Source organism: Podarcis liolepis (genome assembly GCF_965112155.1).
Source record: "Podarcis liolepis genome assembly, chromosome: 7".
Lineage (NCBI taxonomy): Eukaryota > Metazoa > Chordata > Lepidosauria > Squamata > Lacertidae > Podarcis > Podarcis liolepis.
Window position 1 is genome coordinate 84,377,005 of NC_139561.1, and position 12,277 is coordinate 84,389,281.

Consider the following 12,277-nt stretch of genomic DNA (forward strand, 5'->3'; position numbering starts at 1 on the left):
TGGTGGGGTAGAAATAAATATATAACAACAACAATAATATACAGTATCAAGGGTGGGGAAGCCTTTTCTGCCTGAGGGCCATGTTAGCCTCCTGGGGGCCACATTCCAAAACTGGGTGGAGCAACAGGTTATCATTGCTATTTCGTCCATTTATATCCTACCCTTCCTTCTGAAGGAAGCCAGATAGAAGAGTCTTGACCCGAAGACAAGAGCTTTCTGCATGCAACCATGCATTCCTCTCTCCACCCAGGCAATGAAGAGTATTTATCACCATCCAAAGATACCTGGATAGCTCAGTTGGTTAGAGTATGGTGCTAATAACGCCAAGGTTGCAGGTTTGATCCCGGCATGGGACATCTGCATATTCCTGCATTGCAAGAGTTTGGACTAGATGACCCTCAGGGTCCCTTCCAACTCTACAATTCTACGATTCTGTGATTCTATACATCCCAAGCAGACAAAAGCACTGGAGGGAAATGTGGGGCAGGGCCTCTGAGGAGTTTGGCTTATGGATGCCCAAACTTTTTTCAAAGAGGGCCAGATTTGATGAAGTGAACATGTGTGAGGGCCGACCAAGGTCGTTGTGCTTTTTTTTAGGATTTTACCCCAGGACAGATACTGCCACGGGGGCCGGATTAGGCCCCCAAAACGGACTTTGGACATGCCTGGCCTAGGGAGTACAGTGGTACCTCAGGTTACAGACGCTTCAGGTTACAGACTCCGCTAACCCAGAAATAGTACCTCGGGTTAAGAACTTTGCTTCAGGATGAGAACAGAAATTGCGCGGTGGTGGCAGGGCAGCAACGGGAGGCCCCATTAGCTAAAGTGGTGCTTCAGGTTAAGAACAGTTTCGGGTTAAGAACGGACCTCCAGAACAAATTACGTTCTTAACCAGAGGTACCATTGTATTTTGAGAGCCAAGCGGAGAGGTTTGCAGGGCCATATTTCACCAATACACTTCAGGTTCCTCACCCCTCCTTTAGTTAGTGCTGAAGACTGCCAACTTTTCCCCTTGCCTCTGCTCCTGCGCCTGTGAGTGCCACTTGATCCGCTGGCTTTTGAAGTGATTCTGCCGATCGTCCTGCCGTGAAAAGCTTTGCTTTCAGGTTTCTGCACTTTGGGATGCTATTAAAGGGACAGCAGCAAGATGGGTCAGGGCTTTTTTCTTTTTTTTTTAAGCCTGCTGTCGACTCTAATTTCATTTAAAAGTGCTCCTCATGCGTTGCCTCATTATCCCTATGTACATTATTCTAACAGCTCTGTGAAGTAGTAGTTATTATCCTCATAATGCAGAAGGGAGCCGACGCCGATTTTGTGCAAGGCCGCCCAGTGAAAGAATGCACAAAGTCTGAACCAGAAGGAGAGAAACATACAAAAAAATTGAGCCCCAGGTAGCCAGGACAAACGTTATAGTCCTGATGAAGTTTCCACTGCAAAGGAGGGGACAGGAGCACACTTTCTCTGTGGGTTGAGGGTGTGTATGTGTGTTTTGCTGTGTTTCCTTTCCTGATGGGCCTTGCGCAAGCTTCTGGCATGTGACGGGCAGAGCTGGGATGCCCTGTGCCATGAAATGCCCCAGAGCGTCTGACAGCAGTGACAAATGACAGGGGTTGTCGCCTTCTTAAGCAGGCGGAAATTGAGCAGTGGGCGCTTTGCCTGGCAAGGAAAAGTGCTGCAAGCACACACAAACACACATGCCTTCATTTGCTTCATTTCTCCCTGGTAGACCAGTAAAAAAGGTGCGGTCGCAGAGACCCAACACATAAGAACGTAACCCATGGTGAGTCAGGCCAATGCCCCATCTCAGACGCGGGTGGCGCTGCGGTCTAAACCACCGAGCCTCTTGGACTTGCTGATCGGAAGGTCGGTGGTTCGAATCTCCAAGATGGGGCGAGCTCCCGTTGCTCTGTCCCAGCTCCTTCCAACCTAGCAGTCTGAAAGCACGCCGGTGCAAGTAGATAAATAGGTACCACTGCAGCAGGAAGGTAAACGGCGTTTCCGTGTGCTCTGGCTTCCGTCACGGTGTCCCGTTGCGCCAGAAGCGGTTTAGTCATGCTGGCCACATGACCCGGAAATGCTGTCTGTGGACAAACACCGGCTCCCTTGGCCTGAAAGCGAGATGAGCACCGCAACCCCATAGTCGCCTTTGACTGGACTTAACCGTCCAGGGGTCCTTTACTTTTTTTACCCATCTCAGTCAGTATTGTCTGCCCTGACTGGCAGTGACTGTCCATGCTTTCAGGCATAAAGGTAAAGGGACCGCTGACCATTAGGTCCAGTTGTGACCGACTCTGGGGTTGCTGCGCTCATCTCGCTTTACTGGCTGAGGGAGCCGGCGTACAGTTTCCGGGTCATGTGGCCAGCATGACTAAGCCGCTTCTGGCAAACCAGAGCAGTGCATGGAAACACGGTTTACCTTCCCGCCGGAGCAGTACCTATTTATCTACTTGCACTTTGAGGTGCTTTCAAACTGCTAGGATGGCAGGAGCAGGGACTGAGCAACGGGACCTCACCCAGTCACAGGGATTCGAACCACCGACCTTCTGATCGGCAAGCCCTAGGCTCTGTGGTTTAACCCACAGTGCCACAGGCATGGACACCCTTATTTTCATCGGAGAAAAGTTGGAGGGTATGCTTTTTACCCAGACTCTGTAGAAAAGCAAAGTGTGTTTGTGTACGCATGTGCGGTTGGGCGGGTGGGAGAACAGCGCAAAGGGTTGTTGGAACACTCTCTTGAAATCGTAAACGCGCCTACTGGCCACAAAGGTCAGTGACCTTAGCTTAACCACTGGACCTCATTCTTTATTTTTTTTTCCATAACGGGCCTGTAACCCAGAAACCTCCCATGCACCTCTACGCACACACACACACAGAGAGAGAGAGAGAGAGAGAGAGAGAGAGAGAGAGGGAGGGAGGGAGAGAGACTCACACTCACACACTGTAGCCATCAGGCCTCGCTCTCTTCAAAGCGCTGAGGAGAGATGAAAGGCAAAATCCCGGCATTCATCCCCTCTCAGGGCTGCCTTCACCCTTATGCTTAAAACATCAATTGTGTGCCGAAGAAAAGCTGCGCATTACAGGCCGTATGAATTATGCACGCTGAGCTCATTCGCCTCCATACATCTCTATTTTGCATAATTTATATCGCTCCTTGCTAACCGCGGCGAAAGGAAGGCAACCTGGCTAGCGGGAATCCTGATCTGCGCCTTCCGAGATTTCGTCGGCGGTTCACCCCTACGCTTCCGAGTGTTGAGGGCTAGAAACTTGGCGGGTAAATATTGATTGCTTGCAGGCATTTGTTGCGTCGCAAACAATTCAGGGCGGGAGTGGCAGATATGTATTTGCTGAAAACTACGATGGCTGAGATTCTTCTGGTGCCGATGTGCCTGATTTTGCACAGGGCAGTTGTGCGATGGATGACGTCGGCCTGAACGTTTTTGCTTTAGCTGTTTTGTTTGTGCTTTTACTTGGCGTTTTATCTCGTGAGCCGCCCTGAGATCTTGCGATGAGGACGGTGCATAAATCTAATAAGTAATAGAATAATAAATAACAGTGCAGCCCTCTCTAATCAATAGATTGCCATCCCTAGAACTAGACTTGGGTCTTGGGGGAGCGTCTTGTGTGTTCCCTCCCACGGCCGGGGATTCCAGCTTGGAAGAATGCTTTGCCCTCATCCTTTCCCAAACGTCCAGTCCCTGAAACTGCAGCGGGATGGGTGCGGTGGGGGCGCCAGGGGAGAGCAGAAACCGGGCTGCTTGCTTTCCCTCTGTGGTGTGAATCACAGTCCATTCAACCTTCCTATCTGCCAGTACAAACCCCCTGCAATTGCTAATCTGCAGCGTAGAATTAAGGTGCCACCTAGTGGTGGAAGATTGGAGAGTAAGAGAAATAATAATAATAAAAAACACGATGTAGAATCCCGGCCAGTTAAAGCCCTGTTCTGGGTTTACACGAAAACATAAAAAGAGTCTGCTGGATCAGGCCTGCAGCCCATATAATCCAGCATCCTATTCTCACGTGGGATCACCCAGGGAAATCTGCAAGCTTTTAACAGGGAGAAATGTAAAGTATTGCACTTGGGCAAAAAAAATGAGAGGCACAAATACAAGATGGGGGACACCTGGCTTGAGAGCAGTACATGTGAAAAGGATCTAGGAGTCTTGGTTGACCACAAACTTGACATGAGCCAACAGTGTGACGCGGCAGCTAAAAAAGCCAATGCAATTCTGGGCCTCATCAATAGGAGTATAGCATCTAGATCAAGGGAAGTAATAGTGCCACTGTGTTCTGCTCTGGTCAGACCTCACCTGGAGTACTGTGTCCAGTTCTGGGCACCACAGTTCAAGAGGGACACTGACAAACTGGAACGTGTCCAGAGGAGGGCAACCAAAATGGTCAAAGGCCTGGAAACGATGCCTTATGAGGAACGGCTAAGGGAGCTGGGCATGTTTAGCCTGGAGAAGAGGAGGTTAAGGGGTGATATGATAGCCATGTTAAAATATATAAAACGATGTCATATAGAGGAGGGAGAAAGGTTGTTTTCTGCTGCTCCAGAGAAGCGGACACGGAGCAATGGATCCAAACTACAAGAAAGAAGATTCCACCTAAATATTAGGAAGAACTTCCTGACAGTAAGAGCTGTTCGACAGTGGAATTTGCTGCCGAGGAGTGTGGTGGAGTCTCCTCCTTTGGAGGTCTTTAAGCAGAGGCTTGACAACCATATGTCAGGAGTGCTCTGATGGTGTTTCCTGCTTGGCAGGGGGTTGGACTCGATGGCCCTTGTGGTCTCTTCCAACTCTATGATTCTATGATTCTATGATTCTCTATGACCTGAGCCCAAGAGAGAGCCTTCCCTCCTGCGATTTCCACTGGTATTCGGAAGCTTTGCTTCCTCTGGCTGTGGAAGCAGAGCACAGCCATTGCATCTGGCAGCCACTGAGAGCCCTCTCCTCTAGGAGGTGCAGGGCTGTGTGTTTATAAGAACAATGAGACTCTTAATCTCAGGGCTGCGTGTTCAAGGCCCACGTTGGCCAGAAAGATCCCTGCATTGCAGAGGGTTGGACCGAATGACCCTCATGCTTCCTTCCAACTCTACGATTCTACTCTCACAATTCAGCAGAAACAATAACAGGTCTTGCGGCACCTTAAAGATTTAGACATGTATTGGGGGCATGGTGGTTTGCGGACTACAATCCACATCATCTATAGTGGTACCTCTTGATGCGAACGGGATCTGTTCTGGAGCCCTGTTCGTATCCTGAAGCAAACGCAACACGCGACTGCGCATCTACATGTGGCGTTTCACCGCTTCCACGCATGCGTATGACGTTATTTTGAGCCTCTGCGCATGCGTGAGGGGCGAATCCCGAAAGTAACGCGTTCCATTACTTCTGGGCCGCCGCAGAGCGCAACCCGAAAACGCTCAACCTGAAGTGTATTCATCCTGAGGTATGACTGTATTGCATGAATTGTTATCTTTGGATGAGAGGAATATATACAGTGGTACCTCTGGTTACGTACTTAATTCGTTCTGAAGGTCTGTTCTTAACCTGAAACTGTTCTTAACCTGAAAGACCACTTTAGCTAATGGGGCCTCCTGCTGCCGCCCCACCGCCGCCACACGATTTCTGTTCTCATCCTGAAGCAAAGTTCTTAACCCGAGGTACTATTTCTGGGTTAGCGGAGTCTGTAACCTGAAGCGTTTGTAAACTAAAGCATATGTAACCTGAAGCATATGTAACCTGAGGTACCACTGTATAGGCACAGGGGCAGAGGTGGGGATCCCCTGGCTTTCCAGATGTTGCAGAGCTCCAGCTTCCTCGCAGACTCAGTTTAGCGTAGCCAATGGCCAGGAATGATGAGAGGGTTATGAAATGCCATTAAATGAAAAATTTACAGGCCAGGAACTAAATTACGGCTTAAAACCTGTGCAAAATCAGCACGGTGACCATTTGCAGCATCAGTAATTGGAGACCACACATTCATCCTGGCATTTGTTGAGTAGATTTGACCCCTGTAGTGGAAGCAGAAAACCACTGTGCCCGTTCACAGCCAAACAGGCTTGAGCTGTGCGTCTGCCAAACCCAGCTCTCTGAAAACCTCAGAGTTCCTTTTCTAGCCACAGTTGCTTGGAGGGGAGGCTTGCAAACAGGTGAGCCCCACTTGGCCAACTGAAATCTCAGAAGCAGCAGTTGCTGAAAGAGACTTCCAATAACCAGAGGCCTTGCCCCATCCCCATGTTTGTAGGAAATTGTGAAAAGGAAAGAAAACCATGCTTGAAGAAAATGTTCCATTTAACATTTGTTTAAAAAAACGAGGCATTTTTGTTGGGGGTTGTAGGGAAAGACCTGCCAAAAAAGCTGGAAAACATCTTCATGTATGTGACAACGGCCGCGAGAGTTCTGGTAGCACAAGGATGGAAGACTGAAGAAACCCCAACTAAAGAAGCATGGCAAGAAAAAGTGATGGACTATGCAGAACTGGCAAAACTGACATATAAGCGATGGGACAAGGATAACTGTGACTTTAAGGATGAATGGGAACCATTTACAAAGTATCTGAAGGCGCAACAAAGTGAACTGAACTCCTTGGCTTGTGAATAAACATTCACAAACTTTTTATTGATAATAATCAGCTAAATAGTTTGAGGATCTATACAACTTTGTAACATGCAGAAAACAGCAGTCTCAGAGAAACCAAAGACTGGAACTGAGGGAAGTCGGGGGGTGGGGGCGGGGGGGGGGTTCTGTGTGGGAGGGGGGAGGGAGGAAAAATGGGGGGGACGGACAAGGATGATATGTTCTTGGATAATATGTCTTGTTTTAATTTTGAATAAAATTTTTTTTAAAAAAAACCCATGCAAATGCGCTCTCTCTCCTTTTTTTTGCATAAGTTACACAGGTCGCTGAATTCGCCTTTTCCTGTTGCACAGTTTGGATTACCTTGGTGCAGGATTTATTATTTTTTTAAAAAATGATTTTCATCTGTGAGAGCTGCTTGGTGGAATTGGGTGACTCCAGGTACAGATGACAGTTGTGGGGCCATCACCCTCAGGCCTGCTTTTAAAAATGTGTTTTGGTGCCAGCTCCACGCAGACTTATCCTTTGACCTGGGAAGGAGCCCAGGAGGAGGGAAGCTGCAGCCCTCTTGATGTTGTCGGACTACAACTCCCATCAATCCTAAGAACATAAGAAGATCCCTGCAGGATCAGACTAGTGGCCTGACGGAATCTGGAGAGCTACAGCTTCTCTGCCCCTGGGTGCCACAGCGGTGGATTTTCTGAATGTTTGAGGAGGGTTTTGATGTCTTGCGTACGTCAGAAATGGGGAACTTGTAGCCTGCTACATTTTGTGGAACTACAACTTCCTTCGCCTGTCATGGCTGGATGTAGATGAGTGGTGGGAGGCACCAGCTGGGCAACCCCCAGGGGAACCCCCGGGGGAAGAAGGCCCAGAGCCAGTTTTTGACGGCGGGATGGCAGTGTCTGGTCAAAGGGTGCAGACTGGGAGGAGGAGCTGCCCAAAGCTGAAGAGGCAACAGGGTTTCGTGAGCAGGAAGAGACTGGGGCAGAGAGCAGTGCAGAATCAGAGGTGGGAGAGGAAGAGGGCCAAGAGACAGAGTTGAGGCCGGCTGCTGGAGAATCCAGGGAGTCCCTCTGTCCTGCTTCAGCCAGCTCCCCTCCCGCCTGATCTCCCAGAACATGCAGAGAAAAGAAGAGGGCAGAGCAAAGAGAGACAAGACGATGGAGCCTTAGGCTGTTGGGGAAGGAACCAGGGAAAGGAACCTTGGAGAGGAGTGGGAAGGTAGGGACCTTTAGTCCTCAGAGCTGCCTCATTGGGGCAAGACCTACTGGGAAGAGTTGCTGGGATCATTCTTCTTCTTCTTCTTCTTTGGTGATCTCTCGTAACCGAGTAAGATTGTCTTCCATAAACACAGTTAAAACAGTGAGTCCGTAAGTGACTGTGGAGGCCAATTCTGGATCCACACGTCCTTCCACAATGGGGACATTGGTTTCCAGGCGGGAGTTGATCACAGTGTGGATTTGCCAAGCGTGCCTTCCCCTTAACTCGTTTCTCCCTTTCGTCCTGAGTTTGAGCGTCTTCAAAACCCACGACACCTTTGGTAAAGGCTGTTCTCCAATTGGAGCACTCGCAGGCCAGTGTTTCCCAGTTGTCTGTGTTTATCCTACTTTTTTTTAGATTTGCCTTGAGAGAGTCTTTAAACCTCTTTTGTTGACCTCCAGCATTATACTTTCCATTTGTAAGTTCGGAGTAGAGTAGCTGCTTTGGGAGACGATCATCAGGCATCCGCACAACATGACCCTGCACTGTTTTGGTTTCTTTGAATAAAGAGTTAACTTCAATGACACTGGGTATTTTTTTTCCTGACATACGACTGACTCTGGCTCCAGACATCACCCCTGATCTTGGCCATGCCACCCAACAACACCTACAGGAACGAAGCGCCCCCACTCCTGAAGCAGCCTGATGCGCAACACATGTTCACATGGGCCTCTGATTCACAGCATTGCTTTCTTTCTTTTGTCCAGATAAGCCCAACATGGAAGGGGCAGGCACCACAGGAGGGATCATTGGTGGCCTCATTGCAGCCATCGTGGCCGTGGCCGTGGTGGCCACTGGCATCCTGATCTGCCGCCAGCAGCAGAAGAACCGGATGGATCGCGAGGAGGATGAGTGAGTGGCTCAATTTGCTCAAGGCTAAGGGCCAGGATTCCAGATAGAGTGCAGGTGGCCAGGGAGGTGGGCAACAGGGCATGGCAAGAAAGGGATAAGCTCTCCTCCTCCTCCTGCCACAGTTGGTCTGGGTTCAGATCGGGCAGGTGAAGTGTCGCTGGCGACAAACACCGCAGGCTCGTACAACTCTAACTGAAACAAATGAAAATGGTTTAGTTCATTAATAATAACCATCATCATAATATTTATTTATTTATTTATTTATTTAGACATACATGCAGCTTTCCTACAAAATATTAAAATACAGTGATTCATCAAACATTAAAAGCTTCCCTAAACAGGGCTGCCTTCAGAGGTCTTCTAAAAGTCTGGTGGTTGTTGCTCTCTTTGACATCTGGTGGGAGGGCGTTCCACAGGGCAGGTGCCACTACTGAGAAGGCCCTCTGCCTGGTTCCCTGTAACCTGGCTTCTCGCAGTGAGGGAACCGCCAGAAGGCCCCAACAGAGAATCAATATGGTGGGTCTACAATGCAGGAACAGCGATCCAAATTTCTAGGGGATTGGCTTAGCCTTTGCCAACCTGATGGCTTCCAGATGTTTTGCGGTCCAAAACATCTGGAAGCCACCAGGTTGGTGATGGATGTAATTATTTCTGCACTTTTCCCGTCTGCATTGTTTGCCTAGGTCCCTTGCTATTCCTTTATCATGGGCCTACCATTTTGATTCTCTATCGCAGGGGCTCTCTGGCCTGCCAGATGTTGTTGGACTTCAGCTGCCACCAGCCATTGACCATTGTCCCGCGCTGGGTGGGCTGTTTTGGGAGACACAGGTCAGCAACATCTGGAGAACCAGAGGTTGGGTATCAACAAACCCTTTAAATCTGGCCTACCATCTTTTGAGTAGGTGGCCCTTTTCACTGGCATCTCTTTACCCATTGGGGTGCAAATCTGAACTCATGATTAACACCCACTACGTAGAGCAGTGGTATTCAACCTTTCTGAGTCCATGGCTCCCTTGACCCACCTAAAGCACATTATCTCCAGCCAGCCAGCCAGCCCTGGTAGTCAGTAGTTTGGCAGTTTACATCCTCACCTGACCGTCTTCCTTCCTGCCGTCTTTGCAGCCAGGAAGGACCACCTGCCTACAAGCCGCCCCCACCCTGCCAGTTGTCTGACGAAACAGAACCGGTAAGTATCTGTGGCTTGAAGTAGCCAGGATATGCTCCTGACACACGGGGTTATTTTTTCAGTCTCTTGGACTGGTTTTTGGGGGGACAAAATTATAACAGTGTCCCCATGCGAATTGCAGGTCCCAGGTGATAACTTCTAGGGCAGAGCTGGGGCCCGGGACAAAAGTGGGTAGGACCTGTACCAAAGGGAGATGGAGTCAAATCCTTCCCAGCTCAGCCGTCAAACTCACTGGGTGCCATTGGGCAAGGGAGGCTCTGTCTATTTGACCCTGGGGTTAATGTTGGCTCACATTTCCCTGTATCTACAAATGGTCCTTCACCACCCCTGGCCCTACCTGCCAACTGCATGAGGTACTTTAGGCTAATAGACACTGGCTGGCCCAACATAGACCGCCCCCCCCCTGCCCCCAAAGAGCTGCAGGGCAAAGTGGGGTGTTGCTGCCTGGGACTGATAGGAATTGCAGCACAGAACCTCTGGAGGATGCCCGGTTGTTGAAGACTGCCCAAAACGATGTCCTACCTACCTCGATGGCCTCTAGGCATCCTGAGCCACAGAAGCTGCCTTTGTAGCTGGAGTTGGCCAAGATCCCTCCCAGGTGTGGTGGGAAATGGCCAGAGAATGCAGGGAGCAGAGCTTGCAGAACTCAGCAGAAGCTAGCTGGCAATGTCGTCCTTGGCGCTGGCCAAGCCACCCCTGCGCAGGCAAGACCCGTCCCTCGCATGCTTAGCAATCATCAGCCTACTAATTTCCAGGGCTGTCTGTACTCTGTGCTGAAAGAGGATGCTGTTAATCATCACCATCATCTCCCATCTGACTGGGTTAGAAGAATAATAATAATCCTTGAAGTGAGAAAAGCTGGGTTTTAATGTACCTGTTCACTGTTGAAGTGTGTGCAATATCTGTTGCTTTTTGCTTATTCCCTTCTGTTTCTGCTCTTCCTGGGGCCAGGCCAAGAGCTCAGTGGGGCAATGCATGTTCTCTCTGTCGCTGGAAGCCTTATTTACTCCCTCTGGCTGCTCTTGTGCTCAGATCCTGCTTCTGGGCTTGCCACCTGACTGGCAACGGTGTGAACAGGATGCTGGATTCAGTGGGCCTCTGACCTAACCCAGCAGGGCTTCTTAGGCTGTGATTTCAGCAGGCGTTGCCCACTCTCGGGCAAAGCTCTCTTTGCAAACCATAAGGCCTAGCAACTTGCTTTTTAGAAAATAAAAACCAGAACGCTGGGAGTCTCCAATGAACGTTGGCTCCCAGAGCAAATATCTGTGCGGTGCTTGCATGAAATGGCAGGATACGCATGGCCCTGCCATGGCTGGCTGAGGACGAAGAGACGCCGGAGGCTTTGGTGAAGCTTTTGGGCAGGGTTGCTTGCAGCAGTTTCTTCCTGCAGTTGGATAGGAGGTGGCTGGCTCAGTCTTAAGAAGCTCTTCAGACAGGCAAAGGCGACCAGGGATGGATGGGGAGGGAACTACCTGCAATTCTGTGTGTGCTGGCGGCTCTCTCCCTCTCTGGCTGAGAGTATCCTGGAATTTATTCTGACTCTGGGAAGGGAGCTTTTTCTCTCTCTTGGCTTCCTCCAGCAGTTCAGTCTGCCCCCTCCCGTCTTCATCCCACATCTCTGGTTTATTCCAGGTCCCCACTCCCAGTGAGGCTGAGAGTATCCCGCTCAAAGCACCCTTTTATGAACCCAGCACCACAGACGATCTCTTTGGCGGGGTCGCTGCCACCGCAATGGAGGTGAGGGGGAGCCCGTGCCAAGGAGTTTTCTCTAGAGAAGAGCCCGCGTTGAGCACAAGGGGTGCAATCAAGGAGACTGAGCCCTCTGAAACGGGATCCGCTCTGACACCCTGAGATTCAGCTTCTCGGGTTTGCCTTGGAGAGAAAACCTAGCCTGTTAAGTTGTGGGTGAACATATCAGACGACACAGTGATTCTTGTTTATTCACAGGCCAGAACAGAACTGAACTGAAGGGTTCAGTCAGCCTGCTTATATAGAGCTCCAGTACAACGTAACTGTAGCAATTTTCTAAAGCAAACGCGCCTCTCAGAGCGTGGGATTTGGTTGTTGAGTGCACACCAGAGAATCCTGAGACTCATGGCTTCCTTTTTGTTTTTAAAATCCTCAAAGTTTCTAGTCCTTATGGCTGCAAAACGTAGCAATTAATTTGCAAACTTGTGGGCAAGGCTTGGTGAGTTTTCTACAATGTAGAAAGGGGGACCAAGCAAGATGAGTAGGGAGCAGAGGGCAAGGGGCTGCTTCAGCACCCCTCCTTTCTACACACTTTTGCAGACACAAAAGCGTTACACTGCCTATAATCTGAGGTTGTGCTTCTGGGTTCTCAGTAGCATTGCTTAGGATCCTGGCGTTTGCCTCTTGGATTGCACAGTGCTTCATAGTG

General features: G+C 49.7%; 1 protein-coding gene across 2 annotated transcripts in view; it reads left to right on the top strand.

Moving 5' to 3' along the window:
* The window catches only part of NECTIN2 (nectin cell adhesion molecule 2), a 98,569-nt gene that overhangs the window by 81,957 nt on the left and 4,335 nt on the right, over positions 1-12,277 (top strand). The window contains exons 6-8 of one of the 2 annotated variants that reach the window (XM_083515914.1): positions 8,549-8,693; positions 9,816-9,879; positions 11,512-11,616. In XM_083515914.1, coding sequence (XP_083372040.1) covers positions 8,549-8,693; positions 9,816-9,879; positions 11,512-11,616 — 314 coding nt within the window. The remainder of the gene's footprint in view (positions 1-8,548; positions 8,694-9,815; positions 9,880-11,511; positions 11,617-12,277) is intronic. The other variant, XM_083515916.1, reaches the window with a different exon arrangement.